This window comes from Oncorhynchus keta, chromosome 21, assembly GCF_023373465.1.
Source record: "Oncorhynchus keta strain PuntledgeMale-10-30-2019 chromosome 21, Oket_V2, whole genome shotgun sequence".
Classification (NCBI taxonomy): Eukaryota; Metazoa; Chordata; class Actinopteri; order Salmoniformes; family Salmonidae; genus Oncorhynchus; species Oncorhynchus keta.
This window is the reverse complement of record NC_068441.1, coordinates 7,919,902-7,947,167: the sequence shown is the minus strand read 5'-3', so window position 1 is coordinate 7,947,167 and position 27,266 is coordinate 7,919,902. Positions and strand designations below refer to the sequence as shown.

At 44.3% G+C, this 27,266-nt stretch overlaps 1 protein-coding gene across 5 annotated transcripts in view; it reads right to left on the bottom strand.

Moving 5' to 3' along the window:
* Positions 1-2,421: 2,421 nt before the first annotated feature.
* The window catches only part of LOC118400054 (ras association domain-containing protein 5-like), a 60,137-nt gene continuing 35,292 nt past the window's right edge, over positions 2,422-27,266 (bottom strand). For 3 of the 5 annotated variants that reach the window (XM_052473294.1, XM_035796428.2, XM_035796430.2), the window contains 4 exons: positions 9,235-9,342; positions 8,704-9,028; positions 6,926-7,041; positions 2,422-6,793 (listed from right to left, as the gene is read on the bottom strand). In XM_052473294.1, the coding sequence (XP_052329254.1) occupies positions 6,650-6,793; positions 6,926-7,041; positions 8,704-9,028; positions 9,235-9,342 (693 nt within the window). In that variant the 3' untranslated portion in view covers positions 2,422-6,649. The remainder of the gene's footprint in view (positions 6,794-6,925; positions 7,042-8,703; positions 9,029-9,234; positions 9,343-27,266) is intronic. The other 2 variants (XM_035796429.2, XM_052473295.1) reach the window with 1 other exon arrangement.

The following is a 27,266-nucleotide window of genomic DNA, read 5'->3' as shown; positions in this document are numbered from 1 at the left end:
AAATTCCAATTCAGGAACTTGTGCCACTTTCGAGAGCTCTGACTTTCCGACCTTAAGATCATTGACGTCATGATTTTACCTTGTTTATATCAGAGTTCCCAGTTGTATTGAACGCACGGGCAGCGCCATTGAGGGCTTCGATCATTTTAATGTAGTCAACTGGGTGGGACTTCCAACTTCATTGGCTGATCCCTCCTGATGACCCGGTTGGACATGGCACCAACATCAAGAGGGATCAGCCAATGAAATTGGAAGTCCCACCCAATTGTGAAGAAGAAAATTGAGTAGGCTACTTTAAAATGGAGATGGCTTTAATGGTGTCACAGACGCTTTAACGGAACAGATACTAAGATGAGTCCTCTATCTCTATGGTTTGTGCTCTGGAGCGTACACTAAATTGTGTACAGACATTTCCTCGCCTGTAATTTATGTTCAAACCACACTGATGTACAGTTTGTGCACATCAAAAGATCTGGCCATCAACAATTCTAAATGTTTGTTGGGCACACGTGATATTATCTCATAGAACAAACATATAATATCCACTAAGCCTGTGTTAGCCTCAGACCTTATTTTTGCATTCAGCCCAAAAACCCTATCCGTTCCCCATAGGAACGGCTGAACGCAACTCATTTCTGTTTGTTGGGAAAACAAAAATCCACTAAATATTAATGTGCACTTGATTTCTATTAGCAGGAATAGTTTTTTAAAAATATATCATTTGAAGCTACCATAACTATCCATGGGACCTGTTTCTCCATGTTTTTGTTAAACTTTGTAAAACAAACTATACTGATTCATAATGAATGACGTTTACTCTGGCTCTCTCCTACCACTCAACCCTTGGATGAGCACACTTCTGGAACACACAGACACAGGAAGCCATTTTGGGACTCATAACTAATGGAAGGGAAACTCCTCAGAGTTTGACAAAGCTCCAAAATGAGGAGCTAGAGACCTTTTAGAAAGAGCTGGTTGAACTCGGGGTAATTGCGGAACAGCCACTGACAGAGGAAGCTGGCCTGGCTACTGTACAGAAAGTAATTAAGACTGCAGCACAGAGAAATGAGTATATCCAGAGAACTTTCCTGACCAGGAAAAAAAGTGAGAATGAGCTCATAAAAGGACATACAAGAGACTCATTAAAGGATAACAATTTGATTTAATTCTTCATTTTCTTTACAGGTTTACAGATAACTATATACACATCTAATTCTCCAGATAAACCAACCTAAGAGGTTGCTGGAAAGCATCGATTGTCCACATCCTCTGACACGCCATGCTGAAGGGGGTGAAACGTAAAATGAATAACACACACGCAGATGTAACAGACACAAACAGACAGACACACATTCTTATGGGTTCCATCACAGACATGTAGTCTGGTCTCAGATCTGTTTGCGTGGCCTCTCTATATGCCCTGTGAGGGCAGGAATATGAGGGGAGGGGTGATAAAGGACAGAAATAGTTGGTAAAGAAAAGAGATACGACATATAGAAAGAACCCAGTTACACACACACACACAAGGCTACATAGAACAAAAGGCACTGCCAGCAGGAACAGCCTGAACATTGAGAAGATTAGGGTTGGGTTCTAAGGGGTTGAGGAGGTAAGGGAATGGGATGGACATGGGCATTTCTTTTGGGCTCTCTGCATCAGGAAGGCATGTGCTTTTGGGCGATGATCGAGACTCATTGGAATACATCGGTATTAACTCTCATATCATTTTTTATACTATCATCTCCAGCCCTTGACTCACACACCAATGATAACAATCATTATAACCAATGTTAATAATTTATCCTCCAAATGTTTACTTCCAGAGCCTTCAGAAAGTATTGACTTTTCCCACATTTTGTTGTGTTACAGCCTGAATTTAAAATAGATTACATTTAGATTTTGCGTCACTGACCAACACCGTATAATTCTGTTTGTAGAACATTTTTGAAATTAATACAAAATTAAAAGATGACATGTCAATAAGTATTCCATTTATTGTGGCACGAGTAAAAATGTGCTTAACGAATCGCACAGTAAGTTGGATAGAGTCTGTGTTCAACAATAGTGGTTAAAATGATTTCTGAATAACTGCCTCATCTCTGTACCACACACACACACACACACACACACACAATTATCTGTAGGGTCCCTCAATCGAGTAATGAATGTCAAGCACAGATTCAACCACAAAGGCCAGGGATGTTTTTCAATGCCTCGCAAAGAAGGGCATCTATTGGTAGATGGGTAAATATAAAATAAAAAGCAATTGCTGAATATCCCTTTGAGCATGGTGAAGCTGTTAATTAGGCTTTGGATGGTGTATCAATACACACCCAGTTACTACAAAGATAGGCGTCCTTCCTAACTCAGTTGCCGGAGAGGAATGAAACTGCTCAGGGATTTCACCATGAGGCCAATGGAGATGTTAAAACAGTTACGAGTTTAATGGTGGGACATGATCAAAGTGAGGATGGATCAACAACAACGTAGTTACTCCACAATACGAACCTAAATGACAGAGTGAAAAGAAGAAAGCCGGTACAGAATAAAAATATTCCAAAGCGTGCATCCTGTTTGTAGCAAGGCACTAAAAAAAATGTGGCAAAGAAATGAACTTTTTGTCCTGAATACAAAGCTCTATGTTTGGGGTAAATCCAATACAACACATCACTGAGTATCACTCTTCATATTTTCAAGCATGGTGGTGGCGACATCATGTTATGGGTATGCTTGTCATCGGCAAGGCCTGGCAGCGTTTCCCAAACTCTGTCCTCCGGCTTGATGATTAGTTGATTATTTGAATCAGCTGTGTAGTGCAAGGGTAAAAACCAAAATGTGCACCCCTTGGGGTCCCGAGGACTGAGTTTGGGAAACCCTGGACTAGGGAGTTTCAAAAAAATACAAAAAAATGGAATACAGCTACGAGCACAGGAAAAATCGAGAGGAAAACCTGCTTTCTATGGTAAGACTTGAAAATGGCTGTCTAGTAATGAATGATCAAGTTGACCGAGCTTGAATAATTAAACATAATAAATGGGCAAATATTGTACAATCCAGGGGCCTCATTTATCAATATTGCGTAGAAACTATTCTAAAATACTATTTACAAACTGAATTTAGAATGGTGTATGCATAGAAACGGTGTGATTCATCAAACAATCCTACGAGCATCACATGCACACTGGTAGGAGATAAACCGTTTATAAATAACAATTGTTCTCAGCCTCAGTGCTCTTGCACGACCTTGGTGGTTTGCGTTTCAAAATGCCCCTAAATAAACATCATTAAACAATGTTTAATTAGGGGGCATTTTCAAATGCAAACCACATTTCAAAAGCATCACGTTAGAGCACGTGGGGAATTTACAACCCCATACCATGAAATACAACAGCCCTAACCAAAAAGGAAAAGAAGAAGAAAAATCTCAGACTGAAAAAGAGGTGCTTGTGTCAGAGTACAACCAAAATATTTTATTTGGCTCGCTCAGTTGTGGCTTTAACCAGTAAACAAACAAAAAAAGCATGGCTACAAAGAGGACCATGACAATGACCATGACAATTCAAGTTGCTTTATCAATGGCAAATATACTTAAAATAAGTAGGTAACACTAACCAATAAGCCATCCATCTTCCACAGCTCCCTCGGGCAGGCGTATAGGCCAACATTGCTGTTCTGCAGAATGAACGAGTCGTGCGTACCTCCTCGCCACCACATTCAGCAGCGTCTTTTGCACATCATATAACCTGCACATAAAGAGTGGAAGCCTTTTCTGTTCACCACATAGTTGAAATAGTTTTGGGATGGTAATTTGATGGCAATGTGGGTGCCGTCTATTGCTCCGTTCCTATTCGGGAACCCGTTGTTGGCATCATGGCAAAGAAAGCCCTCTCCACTTCAATGTGTTGTGCGATGGTGTATGGAACTTGTATGTGTAGCTACGTTTTGCTGATGACTTCATCCAAAACAGTGGCTCATCAAGGGCTGTGAGATGCCGAACGGCAAGCCCCCCCCACGCAGAAAAGTACCCGTTGCCAAGTATCCTTAAAGTACCCTTTTTAAAGTAGGTCTTAAATCCTCTCAAAATTCAATGATATCTGATGAGCCAATCTGTACTTTCTGCAGAAAAGGTCCCACCCGTCTCTACAAAATACAGCGTGTGCCTAATCTTCAAACCGAGCAGGATCAGCCAACACTCTTTCCATTTCACATTAGCTCAGGCTTTTATAGCATTTCAACAATGTTCGAAATAGTTTAACAAACAACTGTACTTTATATGGATTTTAATCGAAACACGTGTATTGATGCGGTCAAATTATATCGCATGTCAAGGTATGTTGCATAAATCCACAATGGAAATACAATGAAATAAAAAAATGATTTAATTATTACTCAAATAATGTCACACATTTTCAACGTATATGTTCCCCATTCTACACTCAACAAGCAGTTCCCATATTCCAGCATGTGGCACTGTGCGTAAGCATGGTCATGGTCGTGCATAAATTTACGCACACTCAAGCAAGCGTTCATATTCATAAATCTCACACTTTGTGTGGAAACGACTCCATGTATGGTTTACACACAGATGTGTGCATCTGCATGATTGATACATGAGGCCCCAGATGTGCGAAGCTCTTAGAGACTTACCCAAAAAGACTGTCGTCACTGCCAAAGTTGCTTCTACAACGTATGACTCAGGGGTGTGAATATTTATGTATAAAAGATATTTATGCATTTCATTTTCAATACATTTGCAAACATTTCTAGAAACATGTTTTCTCTTTGCCATTGTGGGACATTGTGTGTCGATGGATGAGAGAAAACATTGAATCCATTTTGAATTGGGGCTGTAAACACAACAAAATGTGGAATAAGTCAAGGGGTAAGGATACTTTCTGAACACACTGTATGCGTCACACTCAGATAAACATCATTGGTACGATCAAATTCAATTTCTACAAAATAATCACTCATTTCATGCCTAATTTCATGCCCCTTCTCTAGGATACTCTACAGACCTGTGGCCAGAATCAGTTTGTTTATTCTACAACAAGTCCTATTTCCAGTCAGACTCTCTGGGGAGAGAGGGACACAGGGTTCCTGTCCCTCTTAACTTGGGTGTGATCAACAGAATGGCGTTTCTCAATGAACAATACGGACAGGAGTTTTTCCTGACCACATGAACTGACCAGGAGTACCTCCTCGCGATATGACCCTTGACCTCCAGTCAGTGTTTAAGCATCAGTTCCTCTCATTCACTCAGTCCTGTAACAGTCGGCTCAGTGGCAGGGCTTCGTGGGCCTGTCACAGCAGCTCAGAGTGGCTGGCTCTAACAGGCCTCTAACAACAGTAGCTACAGCTGCATACGCTCTACACAGACACAGCAGCACGGCACGTCTCCCATCAGACGAAATGTCCATTTCCAGGTTAGGAGATAGGGGGTCGGGGGTTACTGATGACAGGGTGAACAGTTCACGGAGAATCAGAACATCAACATCCCATTGAGCTGTTTGTAAATGATTAAAACACCAGCAGACGGTTCAAGCAGTGAAGGAATGCTTACTTGTTTTGATTGTTTACGTTCTGTATGCTTACGTAGAATGGGTTAATGAATAACAGGGTGGATATCTATTGGGTATATAAGGCCTATTGTATGTTGCTATATATATATATGTGTGACTGCTGTCAGGGTACAAAAATGGCTGTCTGAAGAGATGGGAATAACATCTACCTATGAAATACACATCTGTCTGCACAAGACCTCCCACACTAGCATGGCTACTCTGGTAGAGGGAGACGCAGGGTTAAGTGCAAGTTAGCCGCCTGAGATAGAGGGTTCATTTCAGTCATGGATAAAGAAGTTAGGACAGAGATGTTCAAGTCTTCTTACGATTCTGTAGCCTTCTGGGCTTAATAGAGCGGTTCCATGAGAAACACTGCTGTACATCCCTGGGACTGATATGAGAGGAGTCTGAAGATGAGAATGGATTCTGGTGTTTCTTTTTCCACACCCTAACCCTACACAGATGTACCCCACCATACCAACCCTGCTTCCCAATCCAACCATGACAACCCCCCCATCCTACCCTCGACCCTGGACACAAGGCATGCAGGGACAACATGAGAGTTGATATAATAAACATCAAGTAACGGAACATTTCAAATGGTCCACACACCTAAATCTTTATGCATGGGCACCGGGGCAGATAGAGCAAGGTGAGACTCATGCGTAAGCAACACTTGCAGCGGCAGCAGCAGTAGAATCTTCAAAACATTCTCAGACCAAACTGAGATTCAATGTAACACTAGAAGACCCATCATGTCAGATTGTCAGATCAAACCAAGATATCCGAGCCCCAACGAAGTCAGCCGGTCGGTCCTTCAGTTCAGTGTCTTTTTACTCACGGGAATGCACAGACTTCTTTTGTTCTAGCATCCTGTCCACTCATCCCTCAAACAGTCCCTTTTCCCCTTTCCGTGCTTTCTCAACCCCGCCTCCCTTCTCCAGAGGGGATGTGAGGAGTGAGGGAGGGGCTGCCCGTGTCCTGAGGGGAGAATAGTAATCTAAGCCTCAGTGGGCTCCCGTCTCTCCCTGGGTCAAAAGAGGGTGAGGTTTGAAAGGTCAGAGTGAGAGATGAAGGGTGAGGGGTCAGGGTTGATCCTCCCGTAATGCCTTCTGCAAGCTCTGTCGGTAGACTGCGAATCTCTGCTCCACCAATCGCACACGCTCTGCCTCCTCCTTCTCCAGAATCACCAGGAAGTTCTGCAGCTCAGGAACTGAGAACGCATGCCACTGAGATGGAGAGAACGAAAGGGAGCGAGAGCGGTATTAGTGATGTTAGAGATGGCATTCATGAAGCAATGAATGATTTTAAGACACACAGTATGTGTGTGTGTGTGTGTTGTGTTGTGTTGTTTGTCTTACCTCCACCTCTCCAGTCTCGTTCTCCTTGAGGACGAAGCTGAGCAGCTCAGGATCTGGACCCACCACCAGTCTCAAAGCGAGAGGACACTCCACAAGAGGAAGCTTCTGGAACAGATCTACACAGACACACGACAAAGGAAAGACACATTAGATTCCACATCCAGGCCGTTTGCATATTATCAGAAATCTTCAAAATCTACTCTCAGTCGGGTGGCAGAGTGTAAATATGCGAATGTATACAGTGGGGAGAACAAGTATTTGATACACTGCCGATTTTGAAGGTTTTCCTACTTACAAAGCATGAAGAGGTCTGTAATTTTTACAATAGGTACAGTTCAACTGTGAGAGACGGAATCTAAAACAAAAATCCAGAAAATCACATTGTATGATTTTTAAGTAATTAATTAGCATTTTATTGCATGACAAAAGTATTTGATCACCTACCAACCAGTAAGAATTCCAGCTCTCACAGACCTGTTAGTTTTTCTTTAAGAATCCCTCCTGTTCTCCACTCATTGTCTGTATTAACTGCACCTGTTTGAACTCATTACCTGTATAAAAGACATCTGTCCACACCCTCAATCAAACAGACTCCAACCTCTCATCAAGGATAAAATTGTGGACCTGCACAAGGCTGGGATGGGCTACAGGACAATAGGCAAGCAGCTTGGTGAGAAGGCAACAACTGTTGGCGCAATTATTAGAAAATGGAAGAAGTTCAAGATGACGGTCAATCACCCTCGGTCTGGGGCTCCATGCAAGATCTCACCTCGTGGGGCATCAATGATCATGAGGAAGGTGAGGGATCAGCCCAGAACTACACGGCAGGACCTTGTCAATGACCTGAAGAGAGCTGGGACCACAGTCTCAAAGAAAACCATTAGTAACACACTACGCCGTCATGGATTAAAATCCTGCAGCGCACGCAAGGTCCCCCTGCTCAAGCCAGTGCATGTCCAGGCCCGTCTGAAGTTTGCCAATGACCATCTGGATGATCCAGAGGAGGAATGGGAGAAGGTCATGTGGTCTGATGAGACAAAAATAGAGCTTTTTGGTCTAAACTCCACTCGCCGTGTTTGGAGGAAGAAGAAGGATGAGTACAACCCCAAGAACACCATCCCAACCGTGAAGCATGGAGGTGGAAACATCATTCTTTGGGGATGCCTTTCTGCAAAGGTGACAGCATGACTGCACCGTATTGAGGGGAGGATGGATGGGGCCATGTATCGCGAGATCTTGGCCAACAACCTCCTTCCCTCAGTAAGAGCATTGAAGATGGGTCGTGGCTGGTCCTTCCAGCATGACAACGACCCGAAACACAGCCAGGGCAACTAAGGAGTGGCTCCGTAAGAAGCATCTCAAGGTCCTGGAGTGGCCTAGCCAGTCTCCAGACCTGAACCCAATAGAAAATCTTTGGAGGGAGCTGAAAGTCCGTATTGCCCAGCGACAGCACGACTCCCTGCTGCAGTGTGTGCAAACCTGGTCAAGAACTAGAGGAAACGTATGATCAAAGGTTTCTGTACCAAATATTAAGTTCTGCTTTTCTGATGTATCAAATACTTATGTTATGCAATAAAATGCAAATTAATTACTTAAAAATCATACAATGTGATTTTCTGGATTTTTGTTTTAGATTCCTTCTCTCACAGTAGAAGTGTACCTATGATAAAAATTACAGACCTCTACATGCTTTGTAAGTAGGAAAACCTGCCAAATCGGCAGTGTTTCAAATACTTGTTCTCCCCACAGTATACGCGTAATCTGTGTGCGTAACTCACCTTGTCCATCGCGGTGTGTCTGTCTGTACAGAGCAAACTTGCGTGGGTTATCCTGCACCATAAACTTCTTCAGCAGGCCCTGTATGACCTCCCTGACTGTGGTAGAACTACTGATGTGGATCTGCTTCACACAGTCACTGGGCAGGTAGAACGACGTCCGCTTCTCACTGAACCCTGCTCCCGCCCCCTCCTGGCCCTCTGACACAGTCATTGGCCGTCTTTCCGCCTGGCCGTCTAATCCCGTCCCCTCCACAGCAAGCACCGTGACTGGTCGACTTAGTCTGAGGTGGACCTTAATGAAGCCAGTGTACAAACCATCAGCACCCTGGGGGATAGAGAGAAAGAGAGAGAGATTCATGTGTGTCTGTATTGGTAAATTCCCACTCAGTACTTCATACTAGTACACTCTTAGAAAAAAGGGTTCCAACATGGTTCTTCGGCTGTCCCAGTAGGAGAACCCTTTTATGGTTCTAGATAACTGTTTTTTCTAAGAATGTACCTATGTGTATATTTAAGTGTTGTAGCACCCACCAGTTTCATGCCATTCTCTGAGACCGTAGAGTTGTAGTCCTCTATCTTGGCCCGTAATTCTTCCTCTGACAGAGCCTTGGGCCCTCTCTCCTCTTCGACCTCTTTCTGCTGAAACACAGAGAGAGAGACAGACAGCAGGCTGTGTGAGAAACAGGAACTGCAGTACAGGGGGAAGTTGACACAGACAGAGCAGTCATTATCACTCAGACCTGAGGACACCTGGACTATATATGATGTTTCTTTCAGTCTGCTGCTATCACTCCAAACAACAGAGGGCGCGCTGTCTTTCAGACACTCACAGTGCGCAGACACACTCACAGTCTTGTACAGCTGTAATGAGTTTCCTCCTCTTCTTCCGAAGAGGAGAGGCGAAACGGATCAGAGGACCAATACGCGGCGTGGTAATTTTCCATGGTACTTTTTTAATGCTTTAAGGTACACATGAACAAACTAACAAAACAAGAAATGTGAAAACTCAAAAAACAGCCCTATCTGGTGCACACACAGAGACAGGAAACAATCACCCACAAACACACAGTGAAACCCAGGCTACCTAAGTATGATTCTCAATCAGAGACAACTAATGACACCTGCCTCTGATTGAGAACCATACTAGGCCGAAACATAGAAATTCCCAAAACCTAGACAAACAAACATAGACTGCCCACCCAACTCACGCCCTGACCATACTAACTAAACACAAAACACAGAAAATAAAGGTCAGAACGTGACAACAGCTAACCTTGTGGGGACACACAATTCAGTTCCATTCAAAATCCTATTTTCCCTAACCCTAACTGTACTCTTACCCTAACCCAAAAACCTAACCTTAACCCTAGCTCCTAACCCTAACTCTTAACATAATTCTAACCTTAACCCTAAACCCCCTATAAATAGCATTTGACCTCGTGGGGACTGACAATATCCCCAGTTGGTCGAATTGTTATATTTTTACTATTCTTATGGGGACTTTTGGTCCCCACAAGAATAGTTAAAACACGTCCACACACACACACACACACACACACACACACACACACACACACACACACACACACACACACCCCCATTGCCCATTGGGCTCTAACATTTATAGAATGTTGCGTGACTCCTCATTCTCGTCTCCCTTTCCCTTCCTCCTCTTCCCATCCTCCCAAGCCCCACAGCATGACACAACACTGCAGTTGCCCCCACAGACTGAACAGGAGGCAGGAAATATTCTGAATGGAGCAGAGACATAGAGAATTACTGACACTATGCCTCTGTGTTGCTCTTTCTCTCCGCCCGTTCTCTCGCTCTTCATCCCCACTGACAGACACATCAAGCAGTCACTCGGACAGCTCCAATCTCTCCCACTGCTAAGGCCACGAAAAAGCACAAAACTCCCCCTCCCACCATGCAGTGTGAGTGAAGGGCTCATCATGAGGCTCGCTCATTATGGGGGTGAGGGAGAGATGAAGGAGAGATGGGGGATGATGAGGCGCGAAGGGATGATGAGAACGGGGGAGAGGAGGCGAGAAGAGGAGAGAACATGGGGAGGCATGGTTGCTTAGCAACACAGAGTTTGACTGGGTTATTTATAGATGCATCCTCTTATGTGGATGCTGTTTTCTTTTTTTTCTCCTCCTTTTCACTCTCTTTTTCTGGGACACGGTTGTGTGAGCGATAGACAGCTAGGGGAAGAGAGAGAGAGAGAATGCAGGGCCGGAATCTTTTATGTATGGGAGTCCTCAGGGTGTGAGGGGACAGATTCTGCTTCATTCAGTACAGTCACTTTGTATACGCGTGTCTGTGTGTGTGTGTGGTGAGGGTGCAGTATATCTTGGCTTGCATTGAGCAGAGATGGGGAGTAGGTTCAGTATGAACAGGACATGGTGTCTTCCCTTTCTTCACTCCTCTCTTGTCTCATGACAGACCCATTAACTGCTCTCCTCCATGAACAATCTGCTCAGGCGGAGAGTTACGTTTGCTGTGCGTTTACGGCTTAGTGTGTGTGTGTGTGTGTGTGTTTATCTTGGCAGGTTCTAGTGCAGTAAGAGTTAATGATGTGAGAACGCAGAGGGAGCTTTGGGCAAACTGGTATAAAATGTCAAACTGACCATCTCTAAACAACCGCGAAACTAAAGACCTTGAAACAGCATGAACATTCCTGCAACATCAAAGCTAGAGGATTGGCACAGGATTACTGTATTATGTGCAACTCAATGTCTGCTGATGGGGAAAATACTCCACTGCAGACTGTATATATTTTTTATATACATTTAGGTTGCTATATGCCATAGAGACGCATTTTGAACACACACACCTGCCTCACACATAGGCAGGGTCAGACTACGGCATTTGGGACGCCGGGGCACTTCTCCAACCCCCCCCTGCTGTTTTATAGCTCATCTCATGCTATTCTTCACTAAGATATTCCAATGACCCTGGGATTAAACACCTCCCTCTGGAACTGGATCCTGAACTTCCTGACGGGCCGCCACAAGTTGGTCAGGGTAGACAAAAACACATCCGCCAGGCTGACCCTCAACACGGGGGACCCTCAACACGGTGGGCTCCTCAAGGGTGCGTGCTTAGTCCCCTCCTGTACTCCCTGTTCACCCATGACTGTGTGGCCACGCACGACTCCAACGCCGTCATCATGTTTGCAGACGACGTAACGGTGGTATGCCTGATCACCAACGATGATGAGACAACCTACAGGGAGGAGGGCAGAGACCTGGCAGTGTAGTGCCAGGACAACAACCATTCCCTCAACGTCAGCAAGACAAAGGAGCTGATCGTGGACAACAGGACCGAGCACGCCCCCATTCACATCGATGGGGCTGTAGTGGAGTGGGTCGAGAGCTTCAAGTTCCTTGGTGTCCACATCACTAAGGCTCAATCATGATCTAAACTAGGGTTGAATATTTTTTATGTATTTTACAAATGTTCGATCCTGAAAATAAATGACTTTTCTCTCGGGTAACCTGGTATTTCCTGCCAAAACCGGAAGTGTCATTCAAAATCATATGCATCTTGCCTTCGTAAAGTATTCAGACGGCAGGGACTGTAAGACGAGTCAGGATCGAGCCAAAAATTAACGGAGCAAAGTACAGATCTTAGATGAAAACCTGCTCCAGAACGCTCAGAACTTCAGACTGGGGCGAAGGTTGACCTTCCAACAGGACAACGACCCGAAACACACTGCCAAGACAATGCAGGAGTGGCTTCTGGACAAGTCTCTGAATGTCCTTGAGTGGCCCAGCCAGAGCCCGGACTTAAACCCGATCGAACATCTCTGGAGAGACCAGAAAATAGCTGTGCAGCAACGCTTCCCTACCAACCTGATAGAGCTAGAGAGGATCTGCAGAGAAGAATGGGGGAAACTCCCCAAATTGACTCGGTACCGGTACTCCTTGTATATAGCCTCTATTGTTTTTTTTTTAAATTAAAAATCTTATTTGCTAATCTTTTCTTACTTTTTAACTCTGCATTGTTGGTAAAGGGCTCGTAAGTAAGCAATTCACGGTCAAATCTACACCAGTTGTAAGATATTGTAAAAATATTATTTGATTTTGCCATGAAGATGAGAGAACATTTTGCAGTTTTAAAGCTAATTTTCTGCCATTCTACACATTTTGCCATGAGGCTGAGACACAAGATTCCAGGGTCAGAGTTGAAAAATCCTCCTTCACTAGTTCTTAGTTCTTGAAAACTCTCAAGTCTCTCAGGAATTCCTGTGTTTGTGGCTTGATGTTTCCTAACTGCTAAATATAGTTCTCTCCCTCCCCTCTGTGCATTCCTCTAGAAGTGAGAGAGAGTATGGTCAGAGGACAATAGAATGGTAGGACAATTCACCCCTGCCGGGTCCACGGCCAACCACACCCACACAGAGCTCAGGCCAAGAGAAAGTAAACCAGAATATCCAAACTCAGACCCAGGGCTCCCAGACATCCACAGCCAGAGAAAGTAAACCAGAATACCCCAACTCAGACCCAGGGCTCCCAGACATCCACAGCCAGAGAAAGTAAACCAGAATACCCCAACTCAGACCCAGGGCTCCCAGACATCCACAGCCAGAGAAAGTAAACCAGAATACCCCAACTCAGACCCAGGGCTCCCAGACATCCACAGCCAGGGAAAGTAAACCAGAATACCCAAAGCCAGACCCAGGGCTCCCAGACATCCACAGCCAGGGAAAGTAAACCAGAATACCCAAAGCCAGACCCAGGGCTCCCAGACATCCACAGCCAGGGAAAGTAAACCAGAATACCCAAAGCCAGACCCAGGGCTCCCAGACATCCACAGCCAGGGAAAGTGCACATGGCTCACACATTGGGGCCCTGGGGCGGCAGGGTAGCCTAGTGGTTAGAGTGTTGGACTAGTAACCAAAAGGTTGCAAGTTTGAATCCCCGAGCTGACAAGGTACAAATCTGTCGTTCTGCCCCTGAACAGGCAGTTAACCCACTGTTCCAAGGCCGTCATTAAAAATAAGAATTTGTTCTTAACTGACTTGCCTAGTAAAATAAAGGTTAAATAAATAAGAGGTTGTTGTTGCTCCCACTTTGACAGGATCAAACTTTGTGAAGCATTCATTTGGGCTGCAATCTGAGGTGCAGTTAATTTCCGATATCTGAGGCTGGTAACTCTAATGAACTTATCTTCTGCAGCAGAGGTAACTCTGTGTCTTCCTTTCCTGTGGCGGTCCTCATGAGAGCTAGTTTCATCATAGTGCTTGATGGTTTTAGCGACTGCACTTGAAAAAACGTTAAAAGTTCTTGACATTTTCCAGATTGACTGACCTGCATGATTTAAAGTAATGATGGACTGTCGTTTCTCTTTGCTTATTTGAGCTGTTCTTGACATAATATGGACTTGGTCTTTTTCCAAATAAGGCTATCTTCTGTATACCTCCCCTACCTTGTCACAACACAACTGATTGGCTCAAACGCATTACGAAGTAAAGAAATCCCACGAATTAACTTTTAACATGGCACACCTGTTAATTGAAATGCATTCCAGGGGACTACCTCATGAAGCTGGTTGAGAGAATGCCAAAGGTGTGCAAAGCTGTCATCATGACAAAGGGTGGATTCTTTGAAGAATCTCAAATACAAAATATATTTGGATTTGTTTAACACTTTTTTTGGTTCCTACATGTATGTGCCATTTCATGCTTTTGATGTCTTCACTATTATTCTACAATGTAGAAAATAGTCAAAATAAAAGAAAAACCCTTGAATGAGTAGGTGTGTCCAAACTTATGACTGATACTGTATGTTAGAGCACTTTGGTTTCATGAATAAATATGTTGTAATGGAACCACATGACCTGTTTCTGTCTTCAGTCCTTTTTAATTAGGATAGATGGGCTATATGGGCTAGGGTATAGGTCCAATGTAATAGTCTGACTATGACCAGCCTAAAACTTCATTCCTATTCAGAGTTTAGAGAAAATTAATCAAATTGGAAATGAGCTATTATCAGGTTGGTTAATCTGAAGCATGTCTGTTGAATTTTGAAAAATCCATCGCACTCGTCCCCACCCCACCTACTCAGCCAGTCAGGAGCGGCTTACTGCGTTGCAGCCATGGCATACTGCATACCTTTTAATAAATGGTACATGCTAAATAGTATGTGGCAATAAGTACATAATATACAGTTTAAATATGTAGTACGCTAGTATGGGTATTCGGACATGGCCAGTGTCATCTGAGGCTGCAGTGTTGCCCCAGAAACATTACAAACAGATTCAGGCAACAAACACAACAGCTTAACATTCAACATTTACTAAAAACTTTCCCGTCAACGGTAAATGGTGATGACTCATATTCGCCTGGGTACTCCGTGGCTGACTCTCAGATACCAGCTTACAGAAGGTTCCAGCACTTTAGTGTCATAAACATTTTCCAAACCAGAACTTTAAGTGATGTCTGTGGGCGTCCTGATACCGGATTACCTAACCCTGACCTGAGCTGCACCCTCATCTCAGACTTTGTCTCAGAACGTTAGGTCTTTATTTTTACTTTTAAAAAATAAAACATTTTCTAAAACAGTAGACAAAATACACATCTAAATGACAACATCATACAAACATCAACCATATCACACCTGCCCAGACCCACTAACACACACACCCCCATCTCCAGTGCCCGAATCACTTTCCACCACATAGCCTGAAACTGAACCATTTTGTTTCTCTCTGTAACCCACGGACTTGATTTTCCCATCGTGTTAATGAAGATGATTGATTGAGAAGAGAATCAGCCAACCCATCGGGTAATCCCACTGCACCCCCATATGCATGTCTTGAAATATGCAGACAGATTACGAAGTAAGTTTACATTGTAATACTTCTGACAGCCAACTTTCTAGCTCCTCCCCCAACTTCCAGACTTTACAGCGTTCCCAGAAAGCTTGGATTATTGAGTGTTTATTAGTTTTACACTTAAGACACGACTCTGCTGTTGTACTGTAGAATTTGAGAATTTTGTCTCGTATAATAAATTCTATACATTAGCTTACACTGGATTAAGTGTACATTTTCATTAACTGCAACTGTGTTAGTTATGCTCAAACTTTCCCTACATATTGCACCAACATCACTACTTTTTAAGTCCTGGTTCCAATAGTTTCTATTTTTTTCTCAGAGGTTGTCAGTTGGATATGCTCTCTGCAAGGTTTTGTATATATTTCCTATAATATGAACATCCTTTTCCCTCAAGGTTGCTCTGATGTCCAAAAGATGTCAAAGTTGCATGTATTTGAAACTATCTACATACTGTATTATTGGTTAGTCCAAAATGATTTTTAAAATTCTGTCATGGAAATAAATGCATTTCCTTTAACCACGACATTTACCATTTCTATGCATTTAGTCTTCAATGTGGACAAATGTATTGGTGAATTCTGAAAAGCTACCAAGTATTGTTTTCAGGGTGTTATATTGGTTCTTGTAGAATACGTTTCATTTTCTTCCATGTTGTTATAGTGTTCTTACGTATGAAGTTGTTCATGTGCTTAGCTTTATCGTTTAAAAACAGACACCTAAAAAGATTCTGGGAATGAGCATGCGCATTATCAATATGTACCCATTTTTCCTCTTTAGTGCATTTAACTATATGTCGCAAGTAAAAGCTTTGAGTAGCGAGTTGATACAATCCAACATCTGGAAGGTTAAAACCACCCACTGACTTTTAAGATGTAAAACTTCCTTTTTATTCTATTAATTTTATTTGCCCATATAAAAGTACTATGACAGAGTCTACTTTTTTGTGTCTTCGGTGGGGTAATTAGTATTACAGAAAAGAAATGCAAAAACTTTGGCAGCCATGCCATTCTAAAAGAGGTTTATTCTACCTGTAAAATTTATGGGGAGATTATTCAATTTAAATCGATCTGCTTTCATATTGTTGAGTGATGGAATAAAGTTATCTTTATATATTTGTCGGCACTTATTAAGCATCCTAAGTATGTCATATTTTTTGTGGTCCACTTAAAGGATTGCTGTAGATCGTGAGTTATTTATTTTCTTTTTCCTATTGCCATTATTTTGGAGGTTTTCCATGTAAAAAAAATTATCCTGAGATTTTTGAGTATTCTGAAAATAGTTTTAGCAAAGGGAGCATTGAGTTTTCAATATTGGTCAGGTATATCAGGAGATAATTTGCAAATAAGTTTGGTTTATAATCCAGTTTACCAATACCAGATACCTGTTAGAATTAGACAGGGCCCAAATGTTTCTGCAATTGGAACAATTGCCAGTGCATACAGGAAGGGAGAGAAGGGACACCCCTTTCTTGTGCCCCTTTCTAAAGTTTTATTTGTGCATATTTTTGCTTTAGGACATGTATAAAACATTTTTTTACAATGTATTATTTCATCTGGAAAGTTGAAAGCTTCCAAAGTTCAAGGCGGTCAAAAGCCTTCTCGGATTCAACAGCCATTATTGATATATCTATATCTTGTTTTTTTGTGTATTGTATTAAATTTGAACATGTTCTTATATATTTTATGTAAGTATCAAACCCTGTTTGATTGATCTTTGTTATTATTTTGTCACAATTTATTAAACTGGTGGATTTATAATGAGCAGGGGATCCTTCAGATTTTCCTGGTTTTAATATAACTGAAATAACTGTTTGATACATGGAATTAGGATGTACAGCATTGAGTGACGTGTGTTGTCATTTGTGTAAATAAGGGGGCTACTTTGTCCCAAAATGTTGAATAGAATTCTATAGGAAAAGCATCCATACCTGGTGCTTTTCTCCACACTAACGTTTTAACAGTATCTAATATTTATCTTTAGGTGACCTCTGTTTTTAGCGATTAATTTTTGTCTGCTGATCATTGCTTCAAATTTGTTGAGTCTAAGAAGGCTGTAGGATCAGTCCAACAATTCAGATTTGTATAGATTTTCATATAATCTTTTAAACATTGTTGTTTCTAATTACCGCTTTTGTAACTTTATCTATTAAAATTATAACTGGTTTATCATGTGGTGAAAGCTGCAATATATTTAACAAGTTTTATTTGCCATTACGTAGTATGCTTTATTTGAGTTTAACCTGTAGTTGTTGGATCTCAAATGCAAAAGACAGTATTCCTGATTAAGTTCCGAAATGTTATTTTCTTCTTTCCCTTGTCAAGATTTTTCTAAGATGGTGATTTATTTTTCTTTAATTTTAATTTCAAAACCAAGTTGAATTTTTACTGAGTATGAGATTATCATCCCCCTAACGTATGACTTAAAAGGTATCCCAAATTACTTTTCATTTACGTATATAATACATGTGCTCTGTTCATTCTATAAATTCTGTCGCTATATGTATTTTCTATTGGTGTAATGATCCGATATGACCTCATCGTTACTTTTTTAATCCAGTAAATAGTTGAGAGCATTTCAGGAAAAAAAATTTAGTCAATTCTTGAATCGTTTTTTTTACTTTGAGAAAAAAATGAATAGTCTTTTGTAGTTGGGAATAAATCTCCAGGTGTCCTGTAAAATATGTGTAGAGATGAACATGTTCAGCCTCTTTGGAGGCTCCCTAAATTAGACTTTTTTTAAATTAATATGTCTGTTAATCTTATCGAATGTATAATTTAGGTCCCCTGCTAAGTACGTCTTTGTACTTGAGGCGCCATGCTTCAGTTCTCCACGTCGCCGTTACCACGGCGACACAAAACCCACTTCCTGTCGTGGCACATGGTCGTTGGACGTGATCAGGTGACACAACACCCCTGGTGTCATGCACCGCTGTGGCCATTACGGTCTAGAGTGAGCCTGTAGAGGACTCATATCCCACAACACTGCCATACAGACATCACAGAGAATGAAACCCACGTACAACTCTAGGAAACGATCTCTCTGAAATGGATCCGGGCTGGTATAATGGCGGTCCACAACACCATTGAGCCCTGAGCAGACTGCTCCAGTAAAGGAGGCACACGGGAGAGGAGACCACACTTAGCTCCCCAAGTCTCTGATAGCCAAATTAACTCCTGTAGATGAGCTGTGACAGCTGCGATAGCAGAGTGCCGCTAGGATAATGAGCGGTGGAGGTGACATAAAGGAGTGACTGAGTGAGGGAGGCAGGGGAAAAGAGAGGCACAGATCCTGTAATGGAAGCTCTAACCCACGCCTCGTTTCCCCATTTCACAGACGGCATAGACAGTAGACCAGGTGTGTGCGTTTCCCTGTGCTACTAGTTTCATACTTTCATTTCGTGTCGTATCTCCCCCAATCACGTTCGCTCCTCTTGTAATCAGCAAGCGCCAGACAGACACGAATACGCACTCACACTCCTGCTTGCGCACCTTAGCTGAGCTCTGTCAGTGGGTCAAAGTGTCAAATGCAAGAAACACATGATCCAACCCCAGCACTGATTCCATTTCACAGCTCGGTGTGTGCAGACACAGACAGACACACACAAGCACATGTAGACGTGTGTGTGTGTGTGTGTGTACGTGTATCTCTGTGACATTAATTATAAACACTGGTGATTTGACTAATTAATTCATTTCCACGACATCAAAGCTCCCTTGAGAGCAAGGGACCGCTCCACAGCAGTAACCACACACACACACACACACACACACGCACACGCACACGCACACCAGGACGGGAGGGAGGACATTAGAGGTCCTCTTTTCTTTGTGAATTAATGTCAAGAGAGGAGCCTCCTGCTCCAGATCAGCCAGCTTTAACATTCAGCGAGGGTGAGTGAGACAGCGTTCGAGAGAGAGAGAGAGAGAGAGAGAGAGAGAGAGAGAGAGAGAGAGAGAGAGAGAGAGAGAGAGAGAGAGAGAGAGAGAGAGAGTTTATAAATGCATGTAAATGTGCGTGTCTGTTTCGCTGGGTTTGCATTGGCGCCATTCCTTCTGCGTTTCTTCTGTGGGAGGCAAAGTGCTTCCAGTTCAGAGGTCATTAAAGCTGGAATCCGCAGCAGTGAAACTGACATGTCCATTAGGTTGATGGAGTAGGGCTGGGGAGTAGGAAGAAAAAGCCCCTAGACCTGGAGGTAGGGTTTCTCCCATTATGGTCAGGATTAGGGTTTGGAGAGCTAATTCTAAGCTGATTTCAGATCTGTGGCTGGAGCCATTGTAGACAACAACAAGAGTAAACTGACACGCACTCTAGTAGATTGTGTCGGAGAGTACAGGCAAACTGTGGCTTTCCTATATTTGCATGTCTGTTTTTCATATTCAAACATCAGTGAGTGACAGGGTGGTTTTCCTGTACTGAGAGACAGTTGCTACCGCACGGTATCGTTCTTACAGTTTATGGGGAATTGGAAACTTTGGGTCATAGTTTAAGACTGGGTCCTTTGTTTTTGGGGCACAACAATCTCCACTCTGGCCTTCCAAAGTCCCCAACACACAACAGTCTTCACCCTGGCAACCCAAACTCCAAACAGACAGACACAGGGCTGGGGCTGAATTATTTAATGATGGTGCTCTTTCCAAACCAGAGAGCAGAGGCACTGCAGGTATTGAGATCACACTGACAAAGGCCTGTGTGTAAGTGTGTGTGTGCAAAGGCCTGTGTGTAAGTGTGTGTGTGTGTGTGTGTGTGTGTGTGTGTGTGTGTGTGTGTGTGTGTGTGTGTGTGTGTGTGTGTGTGTGTGTGTGTGTGTAAGTGTGTTTGTAAAACAACAGCATCTCTATGCCCTCTGTCCTAATCAGCAAACGTTTGCTTCCTACACCTCCTTGTGTGTGTGTGTGTGTGTGTGTGTGTGTGTGTGTGTGTGTGTGTGTGTGTGTGTGTGTGTGTGTGTGAGCGAGAGAGAAGGTCATGTAGCCCGTTAAAAGCCTTAAGAACAATCTCCCAGTGGAGGTGTGAGAGTGGTGTGGGGGTGTTTTCTGCATAAACATGTAGTACATATTATTCTGTAACTTTACACCGACACAGTTGCAGTCCAATGTTATACAACTGCTTACTATTTACATGAACAGACAGACAAGCTCCAAAAACGGCATCACCACTGCTCTGCAACATTAAAAGTGTGTGTGTGTGTGCGCACACGCTCCTGTGGAGTTCTGATCTCAAAGCAGAATCAGTGAGATCCGCCGTTGCTATGGTTACATTGACCAGCTGAATTATGCTAAGCGAAAAGAAAAAAACGTGGAAGAGCGAGAATGACAGCTATAGCAAAACTCACACTGAACAACGGATGTGTGTAACTATTTAACTAACTTCCCTGTTTCTACGGAAACAGCGACAGGCGATGAACCCATTACCATATTGCTGCTATGCAGTCCTTTGCGTTTTAAGCCATGAAGAACTGTCCTAGAGGGGCTCCTACAAGGAAGGCTGCATGGATAGCTGATCGAATGCACACACACACACACACACACACACACACACACACACACACACACAGTAAAACACAAACGGTCACACTTTATTTGGATAGTCCGGATATTCTATCTGAAGACCCTCTACAGATGGTCAACCAATCTGTTGATAAGCAAATGCTTGCCAGGATTACGGTTAGGGATAAGGGTTAGAGCTAGAGATAGTCTGTAGAGCCTCTACCGATGGACCATCCACACAGTGTTACCACACACACTTACTCAACGCTTCTCCTTTTTTCAGGCAGAAAAAATGGACACAACATGAAGCGAAACATACCCCTCCTCCCCTCCCTCCATCTTAAAAATAAAAAAAATCTCTGTCGTACCTTAACCAGCTTTGGGGGCTGGCGGAAGAAGGAACTCTTTGCGGTGAAGAAGGTGAAGTCTTCGCCCTCCTCGTCCAGACTGCAGTAGCCGCTGCTCATGCTGTTGCTGCCCGTCATTTAAGGGCTTCAATTTGAGCCCTCGGCTGCCTAGAAACACCCAGCAGAGCAGCAGGAGGAAACCTGATTGTCCCCGAGGGGGAAATACTCTGTCTGGAGAGGCATTCAGCCACACTCACTGTTCACAACGCTCACAGTCCCAGAGCCCTTCACATCCACGATGCATCCACAGTCAGTCACCTCAGTAGGTCAGTATAGGGACACACGTACGGCTCACAGTCCAAGTGGCGCCTCTCGATTCCAAACATCCACTGCCAGTCCTCCACAGTCTTGTGTCTGTAGGTACCCAGATAAGCTTGGGCTCCAGAATCAGGGGTGAGGTCAGCTCAGATTCGGGTCCTATCAGTGCTCCTCGTGTCACCGGAGAGGCTTCAGGAAATCCGAGAGCTCGAGTAGAGACGTGTCACTTCCTCCTGTCGTGTGTGCTCTGACCCCGATATCACACACACACACTGTGCACACACGTTGGTGTCACAGAGTCAGTTAACCCTGCTCACCTGAATGCCTCGCACACACACACACACACACACACACACACACATACACACACTTCCCCTTCTGCCCTGCAGCTGTGTGTGTTGATCAGCTAATAAGAACTGTGAATGGGTGCACACACACACAAATTACTTCAGCAGGGCACTGCTGCTTACCCATTCAGACACACGCTCACATCAATTACTCTGACAGGCTCTCTCCCCACACACACACACACACACACACACACACACACACACACACACACACACACACACACACACACACACACACACACTCCGGTAACTGTAGTTCAGGTCAGTGGCTCCAGACTGCAGTGGGCCTGTGCTGTATGGCTGTGTGAGTGTAGTCCTTGGTTCTTAGGGAAGAGACCCAGGCTGCTGCAGGCTTCTAACATTCAGCGGTTTCTCCTCTCTTCTTCTCAGACTCACGGACTAACAGAGAATCCTACGCGCTGCACCTCCCACTCGCTCTCTCTCCTTTTGTGTTCGTTTTGCTCTCTCTCTTCCTCTCTCAGCCTTGCTCAACCATCTGTGGTTGAGTCTTATCTGCCAACAAGCTTTCTGCAGAGCTACAAAAACACCCCCCTCCCCAATTCTCTCTCTTCCTGCAAGCAACGGCACCCAGCTCAGCCCAGCCACATCCTCTGAGAGAGAGAGAGAGAGAGAGAGAGAGAGAGAGAGAGAGAGAGAGAGAGAGAGAGAGAGAGAGAGAGAGAGAGAGAGAGAGAGAGAGAGAGAGAGAGAGAGAGAGAGAGAGAGAGAGAGAGAGAGAGGCGGCCTCGCAGCTCATAACACCTGATATGCATGAGCAGGAAGCCACTCAGTAACATGGCTGCTGTGCTCTGCCTTAGCGCTACCAATGCTGCATGAGAGAAACCTCCAGATTTATAAAGACCCGGAGAAGAGCAGAGAACTGATCATCTTACTGCATTATACATACACTCTTATCAACATGCTCAGAAACACAGCGGAACCAAGTACAGGTCCTACTGCTTGAGTTCTTGTACCTCGTACAGAATATTAGCTCAACATTATTGTAGAGTTCCTGTACCTAAATATAAAACAGTACCAGCACCCAAAATGAGTACTGGCACCCATTTAATTCCAAGTCAAGCACTGGTGATGATCAAGAACAGGAATCTCAGAGAACCTCATGAGGTCTAGTTCCATAAAAAGGAATTGAAAACATGGGTACGATTGTTTGTTGGTTTTAGGAGAAACCAAGCGTGGAGGTCACATGATCGTCCCCCAGGGGTCAGTGATGAAGATGACCTCTAACCTTTCGTTGACCCCTGACCTGTCCCCTCTGCCCTCTGGCCCTGGTCTTGACCATATGAACAGGGTCCAGCTAATGCCCCTGTCAAAATAGAGATGGACTACCAAATAATAGTGTGTGTATATGTACGGTGTGTGTACGTGTGTGCCGGTGTGTACGAGTACGTGCATGTGTGTGCGTCTAAGTCAGAGAATAATATCTAGCTCTGGTCTTTCTCTAAATCACAACCAACTCAAGGCATACAGCAGGTTATTCATTAAAACATTCGATTAACAGACAGCTGTTCAGGTGGACTCTGTCAGTCTGTCAAAGAGAGGGAGGCTGTTCCGTCAGAGGAGACATATCCTCCATTAAAGAGATGGAGCCAGTCTATCTCCTCAAGCCATCCCCCCTGTCAGAGGTTGATTAGATTCTGAAAGATTGTTGGGAGAGCTGTCTGTCTCTCGCCAGTGGTAATCACAGACAAACAGAGAGCTGTCCGTCTCTCGCCAGTGGTAATCACAGACAAACAGAGAGCCGTCCGTCTCTCTCCAGTGGTAACAACAGACAGACAGAGAGCTGTCTCTCTCCAGTGGTAACAACAGACAGACAGAGAGCTGTCTGTCTCTCTCTCTCCAGTGGTAACAATAGACAGACAGCTGTCTCTCTCTCTCTCTCCAGTGGTAACAACAGACAGACAGAGAGCTGTATGTCTCTCTCTCTCCAGTGGTAACAACAGACAGAGAGCTGTCTGTCTCTCGCCAGTGGTAATCACAGACAAACAGAGAGCCGTCTGTCTCTCTCCAGTGGTAACAACAGACAGACAGAGAGCTGTCCGTCTCTCTCCAGTGGTAACAACAGACAGACAGAGAGCTGTCTGTCTCTCTCTCTCCAGTGCTAACCACAGACAGGCAGAGAGCTGCCTGCCTCTCTCCAGGTCAGTATCAGCTGACGACAGATTAGTCTACCAGCAGAGACAGCCGCCAACCCCATTACCATCATCACTGTGGAGGGAGACAGATGGGGACAGTGGGTGGTGGGGAGGTTGAGAGGAGCTCATTGACAGACCACACCCCCATCCCATCTCAGCCCCTCCCAAACCCCTACCTTTCCCAGAGTCGATAAAGCCCAGCCAACCCTTACTAGGCTCCAGTCTGACTCAATGAAACACAATGAGCGTTTGGCGAAAAGGGGGGTCGATCTCTGCTGGTGTAAGCACAAAAGAGAAAGAGGGAGGGAGAGGAAAAGAGTGAGAGAGAGAGTGAGAGAGAGAGGGAGAGCGAGAGAGAGACAGAGTATAGAGTTGACGAGGGAGAAGGGCCTTGAGATGGGAGCGGTCATCTCTCATCAGGTCTCTGGTGCAGCAATAGTGTACCCATTTCAGCCTCTGAGTCAGACTGGAGGCCAAGACACCCTCAGCCTGCACACCAGACAAGAGTTTAACATGACTCCAGGTTACAGAGATAATCAACTGGCCCTCCACTGCAGCCCTCAGCTCTAACACACAGGTCCTTGTCACTGTACACCCTCTCACTGTAGCACATTACACTTATACTCCACGAGCACCACACTTGGATAAGGAGTCTATTTTTTCCCTCTAGTGACGTTTTCAAGGTCACCCCATCGGCATTCTGTCACGCTATTTCTCACATTCGCTCATTCTCTCTCCTACACGTGGTGTGTGTGGAAGCAGATTACATTGTGTGTGTGTGTGTGTGTGTGTGTGTGTGTGTGTGTGTGTGTGTGTGTGTGTGTGTGTGTGTGTGTGTGTGTGTGTGTGTGTGTGTGTGTGTGTGTGTGTGTGTGTGTGTGTGTGTGATCCATGGTAGCAGTGTGGTATTTGGCCTCTAGGCATGGCTACACAATTGCCAGTGTACTCGTTACACACCGATAGAGATGTGTATTGTGTGTGTGTGTGTGTGTGTGTGTGTGTGTGTGTGTGTGTGTGTGTGTGTGTGTGTGTGTGTGTGTGTTATCTGGCTCACTCTAGGCAGTGCCAGAGTGTGTGGGCTTTGAGAGCAGAGGTGCCAGTATCACAACAGAAACACGCAGGTCCACATTTACACCTGCTCACACAGACACCCTCAGTTAAAAAGGTCAGATATGAATTTGATAGAGAGATACAGTTATACTTCATGTGCGTGAACACCTGAAAATATTTAGGACCTCGATAGCTAAAACCAGAAAGATCCGTTCGGGTGCATGTGTGTGTGCTTCCATGTCGTAGGCAGTGTGGGCAGACAAACATCTAACGCATCTGTGCTCACAGAGTCCAAGAACAGTTCGAGGTCTTATTAAATTACTAGAGGGACTATGTCATAAACCCTCAAAGTTCCATAATGGCAGCCATCTTGGTCAGGGAGAAATCCAAAACTAGCCTTGTTGGAATGAATGGCAGTAGAGGCATAGGGAACACATTTCCTGCCTTTACTTTTGCAGGAAAATAAAAAATGGAAGGCGCGTTATGCATCAGAAATTGTGTCATGGAATGATGGTTATTTGAGTGTGTCTCTGTGTATGCTGATGTCCCGACACACGTCCGCTACGACAGCGACTGAAGTGACTGCAACCCTTAACCAATGGCTGCAGTTGGTGTCAGAGTGGGTGGCAAGGAATAAGTTATAGCCCTAACTATTTATAAAACTAAAAGCATTGTATTTGGGACAAATCACTCACTGAACCCCAAACTCTCAACTAAATCTTGTAATGAGTCGATGTGGAAATCGAGCAGGTCGAGGAGACTAAAACTGCTTGAAGTAACCCTGGATTGTAAAACTGTCACGGTCAAAACATACTGATACAACAGTAGCTAAGATGGGAGACGTCTGTCCATAACAAAGCGCTACTCTGCACTGTCAACAAGGCGGGTCCAGTAAGCACCCGTTTTGTTGCACCTGGACGACCGTTCAGTAGTGTGGTCAGGTGCCACAAAGAGGGACTTAGGGAAAAGTACCATTGGCCCATTGGATGTACACAGAGAGCTAACGTTAATGATACGCATGTCAATCTGTCCTGGCTCAAACTGGAGGAGAGATTGACATCATGATGTATTGTGTTTATGAGAGGTGTTGACATGTTGAATGTACTGAGCTGTCTGTCTGAACTACTGGCACACAGCTCGGACACCCATGTATACTAGAGGTCGACCTCTAATGCCTACCCCACAAGACATGCCACCAGAGGTTTCTTCACAGTCCCCAAGTCTAGTACATACTATACTATACTATGGGAGGCGCACAGTACTACATGGAGCCATGACTACATGAAACTCTATTCCACATCAAGAAACTGAAGCAAACAGTAAAATTAGACTTTTAAAAAAAATTATTAAAATACACCTTATGGAACAGCGGGGACTATGAAGCAACACAAACATACACACACACACACACACACACACACACACACACACACACACACACACACACACACACACACACACACACACACACACACACACACACACACACACACACACACACACACACACACACACACACACACACACACACACTTAGTAATGTAGATATGTGGTAGTGGTGGAGTAGGGGCCTGAGGACACACTTAGTAATGTAGATATGTGGTAGTGGTGGAGGAGGGGCCTGAGGGCACACAGTGTGTTGTAGATATGTGGTAGTGGTGGAGTAGGGGCCTGAGGGCACACAGTGTGTTGTAGATATGTGGTAGTGGTGGAGTAGGGGCCTGAGGGCACACAGTGTGTTGTAGATATGTGGTAGTGGTGGAGTAGGGGCCTGAGGGCACACAGTGTGTTGTAGATATGTGGTAGTGGTGGAGTAGGGGCCTGAGGACACACAGTGTGTTGTAGATATGTGGTAGTGGTGGAGTAGGGGCCTGAGGGCACACAGTGTGTTGTAGATATGTGGTAGTGGTGGAGTAGGGGCCTGAGGGCACACAGTGTGTTGTAGATATGTGGTAGTGGTGGAGTAGGGGCCTGAGGGCACACAGTGTGTTGTAGATATGTGGTAGTGGTGGAGTA